The sequence below is a fragment of the Chelonoidis abingdonii genome, chromosome 2, assembly GCF_003597395.2.
Source record: "Chelonoidis abingdonii isolate Lonesome George chromosome 2, CheloAbing_2.0, whole genome shotgun sequence".
Taxonomy (NCBI): Eukaryota; Metazoa; Chordata; order Testudines; family Testudinidae; genus Chelonoidis; species Chelonoidis abingdonii.
In genome coordinates this window covers 109467213-109488521 of record NC_133770.1, presented here as the reverse complement: position 1 = coordinate 109488521, position 21309 = coordinate 109467213, and the positions used below count along the sequence as shown (strand labels likewise).

At 41.1% G+C, this 21309-nt stretch overlaps 1 protein-coding gene across 10 annotated transcripts in view; it reads right to left on the bottom strand.

The window, feature by feature from the left end:
• Positions 1 to 21309, bottom strand: part of IKZF1 (IKAROS family zinc finger 1) — a 96615-nt gene that overhangs the window by 16919 nt on the left and 58387 nt on the right. For 3 of the 10 annotated variants that reach the window (XM_032800308.2, XM_032800305.2, XM_032800306.2), the window contains exons 4-7: positions 13278 to 13337; positions 10682 to 10942; positions 3328 to 3495; positions 476 to 601 (exon numbers count right to left, since the gene is read on the bottom strand). In XM_032800308.2, coding sequence (XP_032656199.1) covers positions 476 to 601; positions 3328 to 3495; positions 10682 to 10942; positions 13278 to 13337 — 615 coding nt within the window. Of the gene's footprint in view, positions 1 to 475; positions 602 to 3327; positions 3496 to 10681; positions 10943 to 12336; positions 12579 to 13277; positions 13338 to 21309 lie in introns of those variants that run through there. The other 7 variants (XM_032800307.2, XM_075062609.1, XM_075062610.1 and 4 more) reach the window with 3 other exon arrangements.

Genomic DNA, 21309 nt, shown 5'->3' with positions numbered 1-21309 from the left:
GAAATATATATATCCAAAAATCTGTTCAGTGGTGGTATTGTAATGGATAGTTATGCTTCCCAGATAGCTCAACTGGACCATCCCCTGGCAACAGGAGCAGCGCCCTAGGCAGAATTGGGGGGGGCGGCATTTTGTGCGCTCCTCATGGGGCACGCGAGAGCTTCTGGTTCTATTCCCATCACGCCGCTGAAGGACCCTCCGCCGAAATGCCGCAGGCGACAGCGGCAGTCATTGAGCTGCTCAATTTCCTGCCGCTGTTTTCCGCAGCATGTCGGCAGAAGGTCCTTCTTCAGCGGCGCGACGGGAGTGGAACTGGAAGCTCCCATGGGGAGCGCACAAAATGCCGCCCCCCGAATCCTGGCACCCTAGGCGACCGCCTAGCGTCGCCTAATGGAAGCGCCGGCCCTGCCTGGCAATTAATGAGTGCCAGGAGGGTACTGGGTCCAGGTTTACCCTTTCTGCTTTGAACTCCTACCTGGATACAAGCTGCCTGAGAGACTCATGGTTTGCAGGTAATTGTGGCAGCGTTCTTTATGTTCTTCTAAAGAGCTGCGCTGCTTATAGCTTCGGCCACAGTATCCACATTTGTGAGGTTTGCCAACTGCAGAAAACACAATTTAGCGAATGAGTTAAATTAAGTATCTGACAGAATAATAACAAGAAGAAGAAATCATTTGTGCTATGATTATCTACAGCCAACGATCAGTGGAGTATTTCGGGCCTCTCAAAACAACAAAGAAAATGTAGTTATAGTCTCTAATTCAAAGACCAGGTCCTCAGCTGGTACAAACTGGCATAGCTCCATTGAAATCAACGGAACTACTCTGATTTACACCCGCCAAGGAATCTGGCCTTAAATCTTCAAAACTAGGGCAATCTCAGTTGCCCCACACATTTTGTGTGTCATTGGTCCTGACTGGTTTTCTTGTCTGCTTTGGAACTGGTCTGAAATATCTGAGGGCAGGCATAATAGCAAATAGAATTTTGTCTTGGTGACTGGTGGCATGCAACAGCAAAATCAGAGAACCACAGAGGCACCAAATACCTCAAAGGATGTTTGCAAATATGATAACAACATTTGTCTAAGTATTCAGTTTGCTGGGTTTTGTAAAATAAAGATGTGTGTGTATTGATAACTATTTCTGTAAAGTTAACGGGTTTGCAAAATGCTAGGACAGATGATGTTAAAATCCTGGGTTCTCAAGTTGAAAATTATCTTGGGATGCTGGGATCCCAATTTCTGGAATTTCAGGCCCTTGGACTCTACCCCTTAGAATGTATTGCGCTGGGGAGCTGCCAGTTTGACACAGAAAGGGTTGCAGTGCTACAAGCCTTTCTCCATTCTTTGCCGCATCCTTGATGTGGGAAGAATTCTCAGGCTGATGAGGAGAAGAACTGTAGGGATGAGAAGGTTATTCAGTCTCCAAGTCCTTTAATTATTTATGTCTCTGCACAGAGACTGCCAGCTGCGGTGCCAACTGCTTTTGTGGTGTAAACCACTATCCACTAGAGATAGATGAACCAGTTCTGATGCAATGAGAACCAACTCAACCCTTTACTTAAAATTAGAACCAAATCCAAATAGAGTCTTTTTTTAAGGTTCAAATCAGTCCTCGATAATTTTTATAAAAAATATTTTCATTTGCTTGGTTCTAGCAGAATCCAGAAGTAGAAGCATTGAAATATCATGACAGAAGCTCTGCTTGTGGTCTATCTAGCATGACCAAATGCAGAAAGTACTGGGGAGTCTTACAAGAGTGACTGTTCATGTGAGATTTCTGGCCCAAAATTTGTGGACTTATACTAGAAAGACTGGCCAGTTTTGATAAGGAGCTGCACTTTTGGATGGTTATACAAACCTCATCTTTGAGTTTCACTCACCACCACTGTGAGCTAGGAACTGGATTGAGACCATCAATGTATTTGCATACAATGATGTCACTTTACTAATCATAATAATATTGCATATTTATATAGCTTCTCATATCCTAAAGAATCTCAAAACTTTATTCAAACTGTACAGAAATCACTTCACCCACCTCTGGGATGGAATGCTACAGCTGCTATATAGCATGAAGCACAACACAATACCTATTCGGAAAGGAAGTGAAGAGGTATACTGTATCTCCTTAAAATGGCAATTTTAGATACATAGAATGCCTATATGCCCAGTTCAGAAAAAAAAACCTTATGCAGGATATCATTTAAGCACATGCTTAAGTCCCACTAAAATCAATGGGCTTAAGCACATGTTTAATATTACGCTTGTGCTTAAATGGTTTCTTGAATTAGGACCTGATACAGGCAGAATCCAAAGGGAATTTGATTTGGACACCTGGGAGAACACCTCTCACAAACTGAGCCGTCTTTAATGATCAGTTTTTCACCTCACACGAAAAATAGTACTTCCAGAGCCTGCTACCACCATCCTGAGCCATTGGCTCAATGATAACTTTTTTTACATCACTTCTGGAAGCACAAGGTGTTTCCCTTGGAGACCTCCTGTTCAAATACTGACCAGGAGAATTCCAGTTTAATTTGTGAAATCTGATGAAATCGCAGCCCCAGTTGGCATGGTTGCAGGCACTTTTAATGGTGTTGGTACCATTTTGGATTTACTCTCAGAAGGAGCGTGATGTGGTGACCTTTTTAAACACTCAGAAGCCTTGTTAAGTGAACAGGGAGATATGAGCACAAGCATGAGTATTTTAGAAAATATTTATCCAGGCCTCCATATTAGAGTCTTTTTATTTAAGAAATAACAACCCCCACCTGAAACCTCTAAGAGTAGAATGCAGCACACAACACATGTTATGTGCAAATGGTGAAATTAACCTCATATTCAGAGAGCCAGCACCAAGCCTACGCATTACTCAAACCTTCTTTTTGCGGGATTAAATGGGATTTACCTGGCGCAGTGGCCTTAGGCAGGATCTGCACTGTGGTGCATTTCACTCAAATCATGCAGCCCTTATTCATGCAAGTAGTCCCATTAAAGGGACTGCTCACCTAAGGGTTGAAATATCAGACTCTAACATGGGAATTTCCAACTAGCTTGGTGCCAAGAAGTAAAGAAAAGCTGATTATTTGGGGCTGCTAAAATAAGCAGCGTTTAGTAACTTCTGATGAGGCATCCTCACTGCTCAAACACTGCAGCTAATCACTTTTTGTTCATGTCCCGAGTTGGTTAAGCCTGAAGCGAGACTACTTGCATCCTGATCCAAGCAGCCATTGAAGACATGGTGGCAGTGAGCACGTACACAACTCCCGGTCTGACCTGAAAGTGAGCAAACTTTGTCCAGAAAGTGCTCAGATGCAGTTACTTACCAGAATGAGTCCTCAGGTGGCCCGTGAGGGCATCCCTGCGTCGGCAGGCATAGTTGCACAAGTGACATTTGAAGGGTTTTTCGCCTGAATGCAACTTTATGTGGCGGAGGAGGTTGCCCTTCTGAGTAAAGGAGGCTCCACACTGTGTGCAGTGGAAAGGGCGTTCCCCTATGAGGAGAAGGACAAATATGTGAGAACAAAAATCTTACATAGTAACGAGAGAAAGATTTCAGTGAGAAAGTTGTTTTCTCACTGGTGCTCTATGACTTCCACCGGCTGCAGGTTTGATATAACATGAGGCTTTCAGACTAAACCTGCCAGTTTCTTAACGCTTCACTGGCTGGGTCAATTTGATCTGAAAATCTAATTTTTTTTTTCTAAATCAGAATGGCACATCACAATGCAAATTCAAACTCATTTAAATAAAGTGACTGCAACATTTTGTGTTGAAGAGCCACTCTTCCTGATCAGCAGTTTTGGAATAAACCAATATCCAATTTTGCATGTTGTGGCATTTGGTGGGGTTTTTAATGTGGCTTTTTTCAAAGGGTCTTTAAAATATGCCACTGAAGCAGCAAAATAAAAAGGAAACTCATTAAAAATGCATTTCAGGATCACAAGTTCATTTCAGCGTTACATTCTTATATTTAAATGAAAGGCACTTCATTATAACAGTTATAATAACTTCTTTTCATTTACATTTTCCCTGTATTTTCCCTTTCAATTTCTTCTCCATTACCTGTCTGTCCCTAAGCAGTCAAATCAGGAAAGAGACAGAAGAGAGAGAAAAAAATAAAATGAGAAGTTAAGACAGTGTAAAGGAAACCCTGTACCTTCCATACAAAAGTCCTGACCCTCCTCAGGCAGGATATTAACATAGGAGTTATATTAATGTGCTTTTCTCCACTTCAGGGGAAAAAAAAAACACCCAACCCTTTAGGAAGTACAGTCATTTGTCTAAATTGGTACACTTTATCAACGGAGCAAGTCAGATTGCCCGTACAAAGATGCAAATATGGCTTTGGTGTTGTTTTTTGTTGTCGTTCTGGTTTGGTTTTTGGTATTGCTCTTTAAAGTTGTTATGCTCTTTTGGTTTGGAGGTATGTGATTTTTTTAAAAATCTCTGGTAAATGTGATCTATGTTTCGAGCTGCACCAAATGGTTGGATTAGATGGGACAACTTACATAAGAAGAAATCCTGTGTATCATCCCCCTCAATTCCTTCCATCATTCCCGTTTGCTGTAAGAAATAGTCCCTGAGTCTGACGTCAAACCAGTCTTTGAAACTAATTTTCTGATATCTGTTTGTTCTAAGTGAAAACTAAAATAATGTCATCAGCTAATGTTTCAGGGATAAATCAGAACTGATATTTTTCAATTAAGGTTTTGTCCAATGCAAAAGAACAACACAAGATTAAAAAAAGTTAAACCAGTAAATGTTTCCTTTCCCCCCAGCCCATATGAACATCTCTTGTTATCTTGCACATTTGGGAACAACTAGCTGGTGCATGTGAGCATACAAAAACAAGTGATAACCATTCTCATTATTGAGTGATGTGGTTAGAAAGCTCAGAAACAAACAGATAAAAGGGAAGCACAATCTGACCTGTGGAGAATCCCTTGCCTGGCTGATCGCTATAATCGGGATGACATCCCTTAACATTCAAATATGGGCAAATGGGAGGCTATTTTGTGAAAAGGAGTATTTGACCAAGTGTCCTCTGGTAGGTCTGAATCTCCAAGTTTAGGAAATCAGTCCCTGTCTTCAACACAACCCAGAGCCTTAAAAGTCTTCAGGCATCTAAATGCCCGGTGATTTCAATGGAAGTTAGATGCCTAACCACCACTGACGAGCTGGGCCCAAGAAACTTCAAGGGCCAGATTCTTAGCTGGCATAAAATGGTGTAGCTCCACTGAAGCCTGAGGAGCTATCCCTCCAGGGTTGTACCATATGATCACCTGAAAAGAAGCTATTGCAAAGAACTGAGCGGATATTTCCGTCTGCCTCTGGTTTGTGTTCTCTACATCTTTGTAGCAGTTAATAGGTAAGATATTTTTTAGGGTGGAGTGAAACAGTGACCGAGAAGCCAGTTCTCACTGACAGTCACAAACACAGAGGAAACAGTTAATTCTTACTAAGCAGCTTTTCTGTCATTCATTTCAATTAGTTTTACTCAGAGACGCAAAAGAGGAGAAAATAAGGACAATAAAAGCATACAGGGAGAGGCATGCAGAGTAAGAATGAAAAGTGTCTCCAACCTACAGCTCTCATAATGACAGGGTGAAACCTTGCATTGGGCAGGAAAGGCAGACAGCTGGAGAATCTGAACTGAAAATGCTGTGTACTCTATAATACTATATAACTCACATTGGAAGCATATATTAGGGAACCAATACGCAAGTCACCATATTTCAATAACTGAAAATACATCTGCACTAAAGACTACTAATTCAGGTGTATTTTCTCGCAATACCCAAGTTGCCCACTGTACAGCAAAAGCATGTACTCAATATGGGCCTAACAGATCAAACAACCTTCAACAAGAAGGGCAAGCCAGTCCAGCATATATCTGGGGATATCATTGGCTATGAGCATCTCCCACAGAATGAGAGAGACACCAGTTCTTGGAAAGTAAAATTTATCTTTTTACTTGAGTAATCTAGTTTAGCTCTTCTCTGATTTCCTGCTCTGCACAACCCTATTCTTCCTGGGTAAAATTCAGCTCATGTGGAGGGCCAACAAGGCCTAGGTGCCATTTACCTCCCACTTAAGCATTGGTTTCATTCTCCCTTGACAGGTTTCAGAGTGGCAGCCGTGTTAGTCTGTATCAGCAAAAAGAACGAGGAGTACTTGTGGCACCTTAGAGACTAACAAATTTATTTGGGCATAAGCTTTCTCGTGGGCTAAAAAAGCTTATGCCCAAATAAATTTGTTAGTCTCTAAGGTGCCACAAGTACTCCTCGTTCTATTCCCCCTTGAGAAAAGTTGATCATCTCCTTCTTACTTGCAAGTTTTTCTTCCCTAATAAAAGGTTTCTTATTGCAGGTGCACGCACATTCACACTCTCAGGGCTATCCTCTATCCGAGTGGTTTTCAATCTTTTTTCATTTGCAGACCCCTAAACATTTTCAAATGGAGGTGCAGACCCCTTTGGAAATCTTAGACAGCCGGTGGACCCCCCCATGGTCCATGGATCCCAGATTGAAAACCACTGTTGTATGGTAACAACCATTTTGCAGACCCCTTAGACATAGTCTGTGGCCCCTCTGGGGTCTTTGGACCACAGGTTGAAAACCACTGCTCTAACCACTGGCATAAACCAACTACTGTGTAGATAGGTGCCAGGCTTTCTTCCTTACACAGATCCCTCATGGCATTGCAATCCTGACCTGCAACAATCCTCACTAGGACATTTTGCCAATCACATGCTATTATGGGGAGGATCTTGAAAGGTGTGGAACACCTGCCGTTCCTTTTGGCTTCAATGAGAGTTGCGCATGCTCAAGCAGCTTTCAAGATCAAGCTATATATGTTGTTTTCATAGCTAGAAAAATGAGGATTATGTTGAGATGGCCAGAGCCCTCCTCATTTGTGACTTTAACTAGGATTTTAGACTTAGGTCTTGACAGGTGAAAGTCTAGTGCCCTAACGCACCGTGCCACTCTACCGTCTTACTGGAGAATGTATATGAACCCTTTAAATGATCAGTAGCAGATATGGTGACGGCTGTGTGCTTCTGACACCTAGCTAGGGAGACAGTGATCAAATACAGAACTACCAGTAACTTTGGCTAAGAGATTCCAAAATAGCAAGCTAAGCATGACCCCATGCTTAGGGGTCTCAAAATCAGCAAGCATGAGTTTTTCATTTTAAAAGTGCTTTCCTAAAATTTTAACGTGAAAGGAACAACAGGCTGAATATCATCAACCAGGCTAACAGATGGGGGGGTCAGGTAGTCATGAGTGGAATCCTTGTCTACAATAAGGAGAAGCTGGTAACAATACTGGTAGTAGTCGGGATTTTGCAGCTACTTGCAGATAGGAGTGGGCAGAAAATATCAGATGCTACTGTGCATATCTTCACTTGGCAGGTGTTTTCATTAAATGTAATTATGTCTTATCAGGTCAGGCAGTCATTATATTTTGGCGTTTTAGTGTGCCAGGGTTTTATTCATTTATCAAATATTTATTTAAGAGCACTTCACTGTATATGCAGGTTTTACATGAATTAACAGCAAAGTAATTCATTTGCAAGGCTTATTCCCTCATCAGGCACATATTGAAATGGGCTTCAGCATAGTCAGTTAAATGTCTTTAATAGTGTATCCTATTACCACTTTAATTTTCACAGCAGACCTGAAAGGGAAAATGGTTACTACTATTTCCCTATGACATCCCTTTAATTTAGAATGGCTGGGCCTGATCCTGAACTCTTTCTCCAATCCCTGCACAAGGTGAGTTCCAATGGACTTCAGCAGATTTACTTCCAAAAGAAGTTCAGCATCAGGCCCTGTTCAAAGCAACGCCTTTATCTGACAGGCTAGCAAGATAATTAAGGAACCTAACTTTAGAACTTTTAGTTTTATTAAAAATCAAAAAAAGACGTAGGTTCTACTGAGTGCATTAAAGCATCCATGGTATTTTCTGCACCAGTCTGCATGTTGCATACTTTACTTGCAAACCGGGGGTCAAATTAAGAATCCTACAGGTGGTAGTGTGCTGTGCAGAGGAGCAACACTCCACTTGGAGTTCTTGGAGCTCTTGGGCCTAAAGCTGCATTGCCTTGCACGTTGTGTATCCATTTATACCTGTGCAAAACTGAATGCAAGTTTGCCAGTTTAGTTTAGTAACATTTTATACTCCCTCTGCACAGAAGTCAATGACTCCACCAGCTGCAAGGCAGAGGAGACTTGGGCGCAGTGTGTATGTGCTTCCAGGGGGGTTGAGAGTGAGGAGTGCTCAGAGGAGTGCTCAGAGGCAGTCCTTGCTATGCTATTTTGAAAGGTGTGGCATACAGTCAACCCAGCACTGCTCGCTGGACACTGTCTGGTATGTGGAGATAGGCAGAGCCATGTCCACAACTTCACCTTGGCCAGACATGCCCCCATGTGGATTATTTAACACGCCCATCAGTATCACCTCCATTAACACCCCTGCTCTTCAGAAACTTCAGTGAGTATCTCCCCTCCCTCCCCACCTATTCATTGCATCATACTTTTAGTAAATGTTGAATTAGCTTCATAATGCAAGTAGCTTTATACTACGGTCAGAAGCCTCAGGCTGACCAAAAAACAGAGCTACTTGCATATTATATGTTCATAAAAATAAATATCTGGCAAAACAATAGAATGTTCTTCTGTCTTCAAATTCCACAGTAAGTCACAACATTCTGTTTCAATTCATGCAACAATACCTTCTTTATACCATTATATATTGGGCCAAATGGGTCTGTCAAAAGAACTCTTGTGGACATTTTATCATTTTCCAAATAACTACACTTTAACATTCAATAAAAGAAAAAAAACACCAAACCCTTTAGTACCACTGTGAAGTACACTGCAGTACCACACTTTCATTGCTTTTCCCATAAAGATACAAAACATCTGCTTTTCCCGTAGAGAAGGCTATAGTATGTCTAATTTAATCACAACCTGTTTTGAAATAGGTAAGTGTTACAACATTTCTAAACATCACCACCATCATTTCTTATCAGTACTCAGTGCTACGCTACACTACAGTTCCCTACTGTAGCTTGGATAGTTGCATTTAAAATGATAAACAAACAGTTAGTTAATGCATTATAGTTCTCTACATTAAACCCATAAGCATTTTATTTAGCCTGCTCCTGAATAACCCCAGGGAAGTTGTTTCCACAATTTTCTTGGTAAACAATTCCATTGGCTAATTAGTTTCACTAGTACTCGATCTAAACACAGGTTACTACTGTTGGTTACATCATTCTTACCCATCTGAAATAACTGCTTCCCCTCTTCAAGTATTTATGCACAATTGTCACATCCCTTCTTTTAAGCAGCATAATTTATCAAGATAACAACAATTGGAAACTCTAGGGCTGAATTCTTCTCTTTGATATCCAACAAACTGGGCTACAATTTTAGGCTCAGATTCTGCAGCTGACTACATATAGTTCATCCCCATGCCTGCGCCAAGCTGCACTGAGTTCAAGGTGACCTGTCCCCAGACACAGTCAATGACGGGATTATGCCCTTAGTTCTTATGCTCTTGGAGGCTCTTTAGAAAAAGAGAACCCAGACAGAAGATCTACAGCATTGTGATAATGAAAAGCTACCATTTGTGAAAAAATAACTTCATTCCATGACTCTCTGAAGTCCTACTGGAACTCCTTCAGAGTCAATTCTCGCTGATGATCATTATAATAGGCTTTTATTTTGTAAAACATGTGCCATGAAATCAATTCTGGTTGCTTTCAGATCTTATTAGAAATTATGAAAAAAGATTCTTAGACTTGTAATTTACTTAATTTGTGGCACTGATCATTTTAATAGCATGATCTTCTTGCAGTGTTGGAAATAGAACAGTGTTCACTTAACAGTGCAAAACAATTCAGAAAATTTTCTTGTAATTTTGCCTACATTTTTTTTTTTAAAAATGAACCATGTCAAGTTAGTTTAGGGATGCTTTGGAATTGATGTTTGTAAGTAGGATAATTTACCATTGTTGATGGTGTAATGGAATAAGTGAAATTGTTATGTATGTTTCATATCAATTATATCAGGGGTTCTCAACCTTTTTCTTTCTGAGCCCCTCCCCCAATATGCTATAAAAACTCCATGGCCCAGCTGTGCCACAACAACTGTTTTTCTGCATACAAAAGCAAGGGCCAGCATTAGGGGGCAGCAAGCAGGGCAACTGCCTGAAGTGCTACACCACAGGGGGCCCCACAAAGCTAAGCAGCTCAGGCTTTGGCTTCAGCCCCATGAGGTGGGGTTTTGAGTTTCTGCCCTGGGCCCCAGCAAGTGTAATGCTGGCCCTGCTTGGCAGACCCCTTGAAACCTGCTTGTGGCCACCCTGCGGGCCCCGAACCCAGTTGAGAACCACGAGTTATACGAAAGTCAGCATATGTTAGAGCTGAACCCTTAAACCATGGGTTCCTTTTCAATTTCAGAGTTTCTGGGATACTCAATTGACTTTAGGAGGAATCTTGCTACATTTCAAATTCAGAATGGAATGGCTCAGTAACACAGTTTCAAATGCTTAAGGAAGCTGCATTGACATACAAAAGGGAACATGCTCCCAACACTCATAAAATACGTCTTTTCCTATTTATGTGGCCATTTCTTGGCCCTAAAGGAAAAACTATGCCAGGCCTTACCAGTGTGGCTTCTTTTGTGAACCATGAGCACATTGGGACCGATGCAAATTATCCCACAGATATCACATTTTAGCTTTCCGTTAGGAAGTCGAATGCCTCCAACTCCTGACATAGCTTTGCTGCCTGGGCCATTGTGTGAGCCATTCATTTTCTCTCCAGAGGCATCAAGCATTCGTAAATCCTCCGCACATTCTTCCCCATTCATTTCACAGGCACGCCCATTCTCTTCATCACTCTGAGTCTCTATTTTAATATTACTGGCTGAAAAAAACAATACAGGATGCCACTCAGTTTTGTTACAAAATAAACACAGTGGCAAAGAAACAATCAAATCAAAGGAGAAAACTTTGAAACAGAATGTACAATATACCGAGGCACAGAAACCAGTGATATGGAGACATTTTTATGTGCAACGTGGTGAGTTCTGTGACACATGGAACAATGGGCAATGGATATCAGTAACCAAACACAAGATGATTACGTCTTTCAGATTTCTGCAGCTGTAATATCTGCATCATCAATCCAAATGAACTGGAAAGAGAGTAATTATGAATCCATATTGTTTGGACACTAAATAGTGAAAATAAGTACCCATCAAAGACAATGAGTGCCATTAAAAAATACATTTGCCACTCTCCAGCGATAGCCTTACCAAGACACCTCTTCTTCTGCGAATAGGAAGAGATTGAGGATTGCACTTATCTTGAATCCACATACTGATTGATTATTTGTCACTATGGAAGGAGACAGCATGGCAGTGGAAAAGACGAGGACTCAGGCACAGATGAAGAAACCAAGGAGTGAGAAGTGAGGCCTCTGGGACTGAAACTGTGGTTGAAGTAAACGGAGTAGGACTCATGAGCTTGGGACAGCATGACTGAATGCTACTGGCTGACAGGAGAAGGTCTCTAGAACCAAGGACAGGTGGTGAGAAGGGAGCCAAGTCATCAGGAGAACATGGGAGAATGGTTTGGACTGGATACAGGAACTGGTGGCTGAATGGAGTAGTCCCATACTCAAAACACAGTCTTTGTATTCCCCATACAGGCTGAGTGGAAGAGAGAATGGGTTGGCATTATAAACCTTTAAAAGAACTGCATCAGAAAATCTGCTTCTTCCTGTTTATCTTAAGTCCCTTCTTTAATGCATGTGAAACTGTGTAATTGTTCAGGTAATAAGGGTAAAAAAGGTATTACTGTCTGAATTACATAAAATATTTTTTCTCTTGCTTATATGAATAAACTACAGGTAAAATTTTTGTGTATGATAACTGCCTTTGGCAGCTGCTGCATAGGTGACTGTTATCTTATGTGAACACAGCAAAGACCTGAAACCTCTGAGAATTAACCAAGTATGGGGCAGGCCTGTAGTCAGTTATGATAACTCCATTATTCACTCTTTACCCATGCACGGGGGCTGTATTATGTTGAATGTGGAGTAATAACCTTTTCATCTTTTTCCTTGATACTACAGCTGGTCAAAAATTTTCAAATGAATTTTATTTGTTGTTGAAAAACAGCCCTTTCTTAAATTGAAAATGATTGTTACAATTGAGGTTTTTTTTCCCAAAAACTTTTATTTTTATCAGCAAAATTAAAGCAATGAAAAAATGTAAATGACTGACTGAGCACATACCTATTTTCACCCAATCCAGAGCCAGGATTTTCTTCCATTGTAATAATAATGATTTCATATTGACAAGAGATGTAAAAGATGATGCAACAATGACACATATTAAGCCAAGGTCAATAAGGGAATCTTGATGCTCTTCTAAATATGAAATCAGTACACCAAACTCTGATCTCTGTTATACCCAACAACTGCACTGAAGTAAAACGATTCCAGTGGGATTGCACAGATGTAATTGATGGTAGAATTTGGCCCAATATATGTATTGCTACAAGATAAAAGTTGAGGACAAGAGAGTTTAGTTTTAGCAATGGTGGGTTGTGCATCTTTTATAGGTCCATAGGGTCAATCTAGATATTTTTAACATGTTTTTAAGATAAAGCATTTCTATTGTATATCTAACCTAAGCCTGGGACAAGTGCACACATTTCCTTCTCCAGCTTGCCTCTTAACGAGGAGAAAAATTCAGAGGTCCAGAAAAAAATACCACTCACCTCTTAGTAATTTAAAAAACACAACTTGTTTATACACTACATGACTGGCTCAGAAGCGATCAGTAGTTTTCTCTAAACTCAGTGGCAGTCAGGAGGCACTCATTTGCAAATGTGACCCAGTTGGTTAATAGAAATGTACTGTCTTGTCACATGACTGTTTTCAGCCAGTCTTGCATCAGCCTTTTTCTCTTTCTTGTAGAAATAAATTATTGAACATAGTTAGTCTTATTTATAAAAATTACAAATTCTTCTGTATTAGCAGACCCAGCCAAATGTGACTTTAAAACATTTGTATCTACTAAGACAAAAACTTAATGTGAGGATACAAAAAGGTTTAGACCGTTTAAGTACTTACACAGTACATGTAATTAAATGCAGACAAATGTAAATTAGTGAGCACTGAAGTGAAGGAAAAAATAAAAGTGCTAGATGGACATGCCCTTCAGTGAATTGAGAGCACACTGTATACTTACTGGAAAAAGATTTGGGAATTATTGCGTGAAAATCTCTAAAGCCTTCAGCCCCATATGTAGCTGCAACAAAGAAGGCAAACAGAATGCTGGGTTGTGGTACTGCTAGCAGTAAAAGTCACAGAAGATGATATTATTGCTACAGAAGACGTTGCTTACCTAAAAGAGAGGCAGAACTATCACCACAGACACAGCACAGAAAAAACACAATATAAAGGAAGGACAGCAGAATGATAGCTAGAAGGAGAATCCTCATGTACATGCACAGTAATTTCCCTTTGAAAAATGCTCTTTTTCCACAGAGTTCCATAAGTTCTCTGATGCTTTGTGAAACCTCAAGACTTTTCTGAATTCTTCCTTCCTTGATAGCACTAGTTTCTGCAGGTCTAGTGCAAGTAAAATTCCCACTGAAGCCATCAGGAGCTTTGATTAGAATTTTCAAGGGGAAGTCATTGAAAGGCGAGAGGAGATGGACATGAAATTGCCTGAGCCTCTTTGCAAGTCTCTGCCTTTGTCTTCAAGAGAACTGCATTATAGAGGCATGATCCAACAGTTTTTTCCACTCAAGAGAATTGTCCCTTGTTTCTATTCAATCATCTCTATTTATTTTAGTGACTAAATGAGGTTTTGTTGCTTTTTTCACTTCTGTTAACCCTGTAGAGATAACTAAGGGTTTGTCTACGTGGTGCATTAGTCCGCACTAGAGGTGTGTAAGTTCTAGTGTGCAACAGCATGTCGTGCACTAACTGGCCCGTAGGGACCCTGCTGGTGAGCATGAAAAGTTCCCTAGTGTGAATTAATGTAGTACTGTTTGAAATGGAACTATATTAACATGCACAAGGGAAGTATGCCCCAGCAGGGCTCACACAGGCCTTTCAATGCTCAAAAGGCCAGTTAATGCACAGACATGCTGGTGCACATTACAATTTACCCTGCTGTTGGGGCCCACTATACATCACGTAGACAAGCTCACAGTGGAAAGAGGTGGTGCTGGATTCTATTCCTTCTTGCACATCATCATTATGATTTTTTTTTATTGAGGCCTTGTCTACACAGGTTTTTCACCACCGGCGTAGCTAAACAGTGTAGTGTAGCTGCACTGATACATATACCTAGTGCAGACATATTGTACTGAATTGTGGCAACCAGAGGTGAGCTGCACCGGGACAGATAACAGTATAAACCAGTGCAATGATTCTACTATGGTTTTTGCAGTGGTGCACCTGCTTTGGTTTAGCCACATTGGTGGCTAAAAACTCCAACAAAGACAAGGCCTAATTCCAGTGAGTTGCAGCTGTGCAGCCCCATTTTTTATAATAGAGTTGCACAGGTCGGTGTTCCTGAGGGCCTAATTTTACTTGCAGAACTTTTATTACTGGGGAATATGTGAGAGAAGGAAAGAACCCAGCTTGTCTCTAACATCTCAGAGGGAATTTACAGGTCTGGCTGTTAGGAAAATAGATCTGTGCACAAGTAAATGGAGCACATTTTTAGAGAGTAACTTTTCAGAGTACTTTAATTACTGAAAATAGCCATGGAGGTATAGAGCATGAATGTACTCAACAGGAGCCTGGATGTGTTAGAGCAGGAATGGGGAATAAAACAAGTCGAAATGGGAGAGTGTTTGACATGATGGGAGGAAGAAAAGGAAATTGGTTTACATGTATTAAAGAAGATTTTTTAAATTGCGATCAGTGGCATGGCATCAGTTTTGTCTGAAGTTTTATATTTGGATTGGATTAAATATCAACATTTTCTGTTTCTGTTGGAAGATGAGACTTGTACGATCTCCTTCCCTTCTATGGAGGTATTTCTAGTGCTCAGATGATGTGACAAGTCTCTCAGGGAGCAGGATTTGTATTTCAGATTTATTGATGCAACAATAAATATTTGAGACTTTGTGTTTTCCAGACAACAAAATATGAATTGCCCAGTATTGTACAGATAACCTAACCCATGCACACTATATGATCTATTATTATTATGAAAACCTAGCCCTTCTAACCCAGTCAAGCTATTATTCTTTCAACTAATATGCTTAAATTTGGTTAGAGATGACCTTTTAAGCTCCTATACAGGTTGGGCCTGATTCATCACTGTGACACTTCATTTTTACGCTGATGTAATGCCATTGAACTACACCAGCAAAACACTGGACTAAAGTGGTGGTGAATTAGGCTCCAGATACATAGAAGGTTAAATCAGAATCCACTTTCACTGTGATGAATGCATATATTGCACCAATGTGACTGAACTACCAAGTCCCCCAAGAATGATGTGATAAATGCCAAAAGACAATTGCAGGAAAGGCAACTGAAAGGTAAAAGAGGCTCTTGCAGATTTTAAGAGACGATGACATTAAGAGAACCATCTATCTAATGTACGTCTCTCACAATCCTCAGCCTCCTCTCATGGTTCCTCTCATGTCCAAAGCGCTTGTCTCTTAACCATGTACCAAATCCTTCATCTTCCTATCTCTCAGACTATTTCCACAATACAGGTAGGTAATATCAACCTGCAGCACATTGGAAACTGTAGATATAAGGACAGAGAGCAAATTGCGTTTAATATCAAAATTTATGAGCACGGCTTATGTAATTATTATTCTATTACTTTTCACATGTGTTTCAACAAAACCTCAATTTTTAAATTGAAACGATGTTGCTGCAAGATTTCCAGTCTGCTGCACTAAAGTGCTGCAGAAATCCAAGAAGCTAGTGGCAGAAGTTACAGGCCCAGCTTTTTGCGCAGTGCACAGGGACTTTGGCATGAGCAATATGTAACTACAGCATAGCAAGTATTAAGGGCAGCGTCATAAACAGATGGTTAAGGGTTAATGTCTCTTTTAGCTGTAAAGGGTTAAGAAGCTCAGTGAACCTGGCTGACACCTGACCAGAGGACCAATGGAGGGACAAGATACTTTCAAATCTTGGTGGAGGGAAGTCTTTGTGCTTTTTGTTTTGTGCGTTGTTTGCTCTTGGGACTAAGAGGGACCAGACGTACATCCAGGCTCTCCAAATCTTTCTGAATCAGCCTTTCACGTGTCAAAATAGTAAGTAATAGCCAGGCAAGGGGGATTAGTCTTATGTTTGTTTTCTAAACTTGTGAATGTTTCTTTTTGCTGGAAGGATTTTTACCTCTGTTTGCTGTAATTTTGAATTTAAGACGGGGGGGAGGGGGTCCCCTATGGTCTATATGAATCTGAGTACCCTGTAAAGCATTTTCCATCCTGATTTTACAGAGTTAATTTTTACTTTTTTCTTTCTTTAATGAAAAGCTTTCTTTTTAAGAATCTGATTGATTTTTCCTTATTTTTAGATCCAAGGGGATTGGATCTGGACTCACTAGGGATTGGTGGAGGGGAAAGAAGGGGGGATGGTTAATTCCTCCTTGTTTTAAGATCTAAGGAGTTTGGATCTGTGTGAAGCCTCTCAAGGCAACCCAGGAAGGGGAAAGTCTGGGGAGAAAGGAAGGGGTTTGAATCTGTGTTCCCCAGGAAAGGTTTTGGGGGAACAGAAAGTGTGCCAGACAGTAAATTCTGGCTGGTGGCAACATTACCAGATCTAAGCTAATAATTAAGCTTAGAAGTGTTCATGCAGGTCCCCACTTTTGTACTCTAAAGTTCAAAGTGGGGAAAGAAACCTTGACAGAAGACAGAGGGATTTGCAGATGATAGAGGTCAGATATGTATTTCTGTGTGTGTATGTGTGTATGTGCATGTGTGTGCACATGTGTGTAGAATGCTGTTCAGGATTCTTGTTGGTTTGGAGGAGGAAATCAGGGCTTTTGCTACACAGAGACCCTTTCATACTGTTATGGGGAAGGTTGGTGGAGAGGTTTGGTTATTTTTGGCCCCTTGAGAAAAGGATTTGGGCTCAGATCCTCAAAGGTGTTCATGTGCCTAACCACCCCATGATCACCTAGGAGGAGCTGGGCAACATGGAGTGAGAAATGAGAGGTTTTGTCATGAATGAAGATTTGACAGCTGGGTTTTGGGTTGCCTGGGAAACAGGAGACTCTTAATGGCTGATAGAGGATTTGGCAGTTGAGTTCAGGGTGTTTAGGACTTTGTCACAGGAAGGGAAAGGAAACACCCACACTCTCCTCTTTTGTTTTCTTCTCTTCTCCTTTTCCCTCTCCCAAGCCACAAGCCATGAAGCTGCAGAACCCCGGCAGACACAGTGCTTCAGTTCAAAGCATCCTTACTGTGCAGCTGCTTGTTGTAAGGAATCGACTCAGAGATCTTGACTCTGTGTTCATGGGATGCAGTATAATTTAATAGGTGGAAATCTGAGGCAAAAAGAGTATCACTGAGCAATTAAAAGCCTTTGCTGAAATACAGTCAGACAAGATCAACGGGATATTTCTCAGAGAACTTAACAGACTTCTGGTGAAACAGTAAATCCTGCTGTTTACATACTATGACTATCTCGATCCAGTAAATGTCTGTTTTACCACACGCTGGATTATAGTTTCTAGTCTAGCTCTGAAGTCCCTTTATGCAACTCACATATAAAGAAAGCTACATTTTTTTGCTGAGAGAAGGAACTGCCTTTTTATACGCTTCCTTTCCCTGGGTGTCTGTGCATCAATTCTTAGGATGGCTTGACTCTGGCCTAAAGACACAAGGCAAAATTTTCAAGAGCCCCTATGTGACTTAGGGGTCTAAGAGCCTGTGGGCTTGGCTACACTGGAGAGTTACAGCACTGATGGTGGCTTTACAGCGCTGTAACTTACTCCCCATTCACACTGGCAAGGCACATACAGCACTGTATCTCCCTGGCTACAGCGCTGGCTGTACTCCACCTCGCCTGGGGAATAAGGACTATTGCGCTGCTCTTGCAGTGCTGGGGTGCCAGTGTAAACAGTGATTAATTTTACTACGCTGTAGCTGACCTCCGGAACCTTCCCATAATGCTTTTTAAGTAAAGATAACACTCTTTGTTTTGTTGTGATGCCTCTCTTTGTTTTGTTGTGAACTCGGGGCTCCCAGAGCTGCTTATCTAAAAAACAAACACAGCTACTGTTTGCTCGAGCAGAGGCAGACAGGGGGATGAATGTCCACAGCTAATGTTTGCTTGAGGAGAGAAGCAGCACGGCTTGTGGGGCGGGGGGGGGTCCGTTTCGGAGCAGCTGCTTATCTGATCTGTGAGGAAAAAAACAAAAGGCTATTTGCATTTAGTGAATGAGATGCTCCCTGTCACACTCCACCTCACCCCCCTCTTTTGAAAAGCACCTTGCAGTCACTTGAATGCTGGGATAGCTGCCCATAATGCACCACTCCCAACACTGCTGCAAATACTGCAAATGTGGCCACACTGCAGCGCTGGTAGCTGTCAGTGTGGCCACACTGCAGCGTTTTCCCTACACAGCTGTATGAAGACAGCTTTAACTCCCAGCGCTGTACAGCAGCAAGTGTAGCCAAATCCTGAGTATGGCTACACTTGGAATTTCAAAGCACTGCCGCGGCAGCGCTTTGAAGTGTGTGTGTGGTCAGAGCGGCAGCGCTGGAAGAGAGCTCTCCCAGCGCTGCACGTAAACCACATCCTCTGCGGGTGTAGCGTGCAGCGCTGGGCACCGCGCTCCCAGCGCTGCCGCCCTGATTACACTGAGGCTTTACAGCGCTGTATCTTGCAACGCTCGGGGGGCATTTTTTCACACCCCTGAGCGCGAAAGTTGCAGCACTGTAAAGTGCCAGTGTAGCCATACCCTAAGATTCACTGAAAGTCAAAGCGTCTTACAGGCCATTTTTTCAAATGTAATTAGGAGAGTTAGGTGGGAATTATTCAATGGGAATTACGCAACTAGCTGCATCTTGAAGTGCCTAAATTGATTTGAAAATCTCGCCCTAAGTATTGAAGTCACTTTTGAAAATTGAACTAAGCCTCCTAAATAATTTAAGTGCCTTTGAAAATTTTGCCCTTATTCTCTTCAGTTGATATTCCAAGGAGTTTATGACTGCAGGGCTAGATTTGCAATGGCATTTATGTGCCTAAAGATGCAAACAGATGCCTAGTGAGATACTCAAAATTGCCTAAGCAAGTTAAGTGCCTAAGTCACACTGATTTGAATAGGATTTAAGGGCTTACTTTGCTTAGGCACTTTTGAAAATCCCACTAGGGAATCTTCATCTTGTGACATGTAAGGGTATTTTTACACTGCAATGAAGACCCTGCGCTGGCCTGTGCCAGCTGATTCAAGCTCATAGGGTTCGGGATCAGGCGCTGTTTAATTGCGGTGTAGATGTCTGGGCTCAGGCTGCAGCCTGGATTCTGAGACCCTCCCACCTCACAGGGTCCTAGAAGTCAATAGCAAAGGAAATGTCCTTTTGAGTGTTTTAGTTATTTTGTGTGTGTGCAAGTTTTGTTTTAATTTGATATTTTAAGGGAAGTTGGAAGTATTCCACTGCTATCAATTGATGTTTTAATGATAGATTTAAAGTACAGCAAGATTTCTGCATGAAGGATACTATAATTGTTCAAGCGGTGGATGGATAAAGCTGTAATAAGAGCCAATTGATTTGAATACTGGATTTAAAATGTTGTGCTGAAGAGAATAAAATCTTTAATACCATCCTTACTAGCAAATTACAGACAATACTGCTGAAGAAGACAGGAACAGATTATTATTTATTATTTAAAAAATAAACAACAAAATCAATCCAAGTTTTGAGACAACACATGAAGCAAGACTTTGCTCTCATTTACCCTGGTAAAAGTCTGCCTAAATATAATATTTTCAGTAATTCACATTATTTTATTTTATAAAGACTTTCAGATAAAATCAGATATGGTGGGGTTTTTGTTTTTTGGGATTTTTTTTTTTAGTAGGGAGGGGTTTGACTCAGATTGTGATGCTAATTACACACCTGAAGTCACAATCCTTTAGTTTGTGACATCAAAACAAGTTGCTGTGGAAACGATTTTGCTGTCACAAAGGCCTGGTCTACCCGATCTGATGGGTAATGTAGACATACCCAAAGAGGAGCAGAGCTACAGGTGGGGAAGAAGCAGCTGGGTTTATGAGTGCCTCAGAAATATCCTTAGTATTAAAGGCCAAAGGGAGGAAACAATTCACAGAAATACAAGACATACAGGCAAGATGTTTGTCCACAGAATGATTTTCAAAGATACAAAATTCATGGGCTGGCTTATAAAGTAATGAATGAAGTTTATTCTCTAGTTTGAATTTTTTATTAATTACTCTTGCGCCCCCCTGCCCCCATCCCTATGCCTTTTTAAAGCTTTCTCCATGGAGCTGTGAAATATCTTTAAAAAGGTCTGGGCAGAAGTTAATAATGAGGTTAATAACAATAATTAATAATAGCTTCATTCACTCACTTCAAGGAGAAAGTAAAGAAATTTGTGAGTTTGCTTATCTGCATCATTTTTTTAAATGGGGTTGGTCCAGGTTACCAGTTCAAGGGACACAATATGGCCTTGCTAGACTTATCCAAACTGACTGATTCTTGAACTCCAGAAAAAAGGAGATGAGGCCAAATCATTTTAAAAGTAGCCTGTGATTTTGCACATGCAGTTATTGCACTTGCATGTACCAGTACCAACTGGCACATCCATATGTGATACTTTCATGTGTGCAGTGCTTATTTTTAATGAACGAGGTACCAGGGCTCAAGTAATTTTTTTACTTTCATAACTGATGCAGCAAGCCCAGAGGTGCCAGAGTTATGAACTGCCAAGTCTAGAGGTGCCGAGGCTCAGCCTTGGCAAACCCGGCACAAATTAAGCACTGCGTGTGTGAAATAATAGAAAGAACTAGATGTCATTTACGGTTGGCTAAAAATTTGGACCTTAAAATACACTATTCACATGGATAAAAAAACTATTTTTTAAAAAGCCCCCCAAACCCCTAAAAGCAACAACAACCACCTGCTATAAACCAACCTGAACAAATTCCAGTACAGCACTTTCATCAGCAAAGGACTCAATCTGTTGAAAGAACTCAGTGTGCCAAGGAACAGCAGAACCAGTAAGACAAATATAAGCTAACCCCTGAAAGAGATGAGTAAACCTAG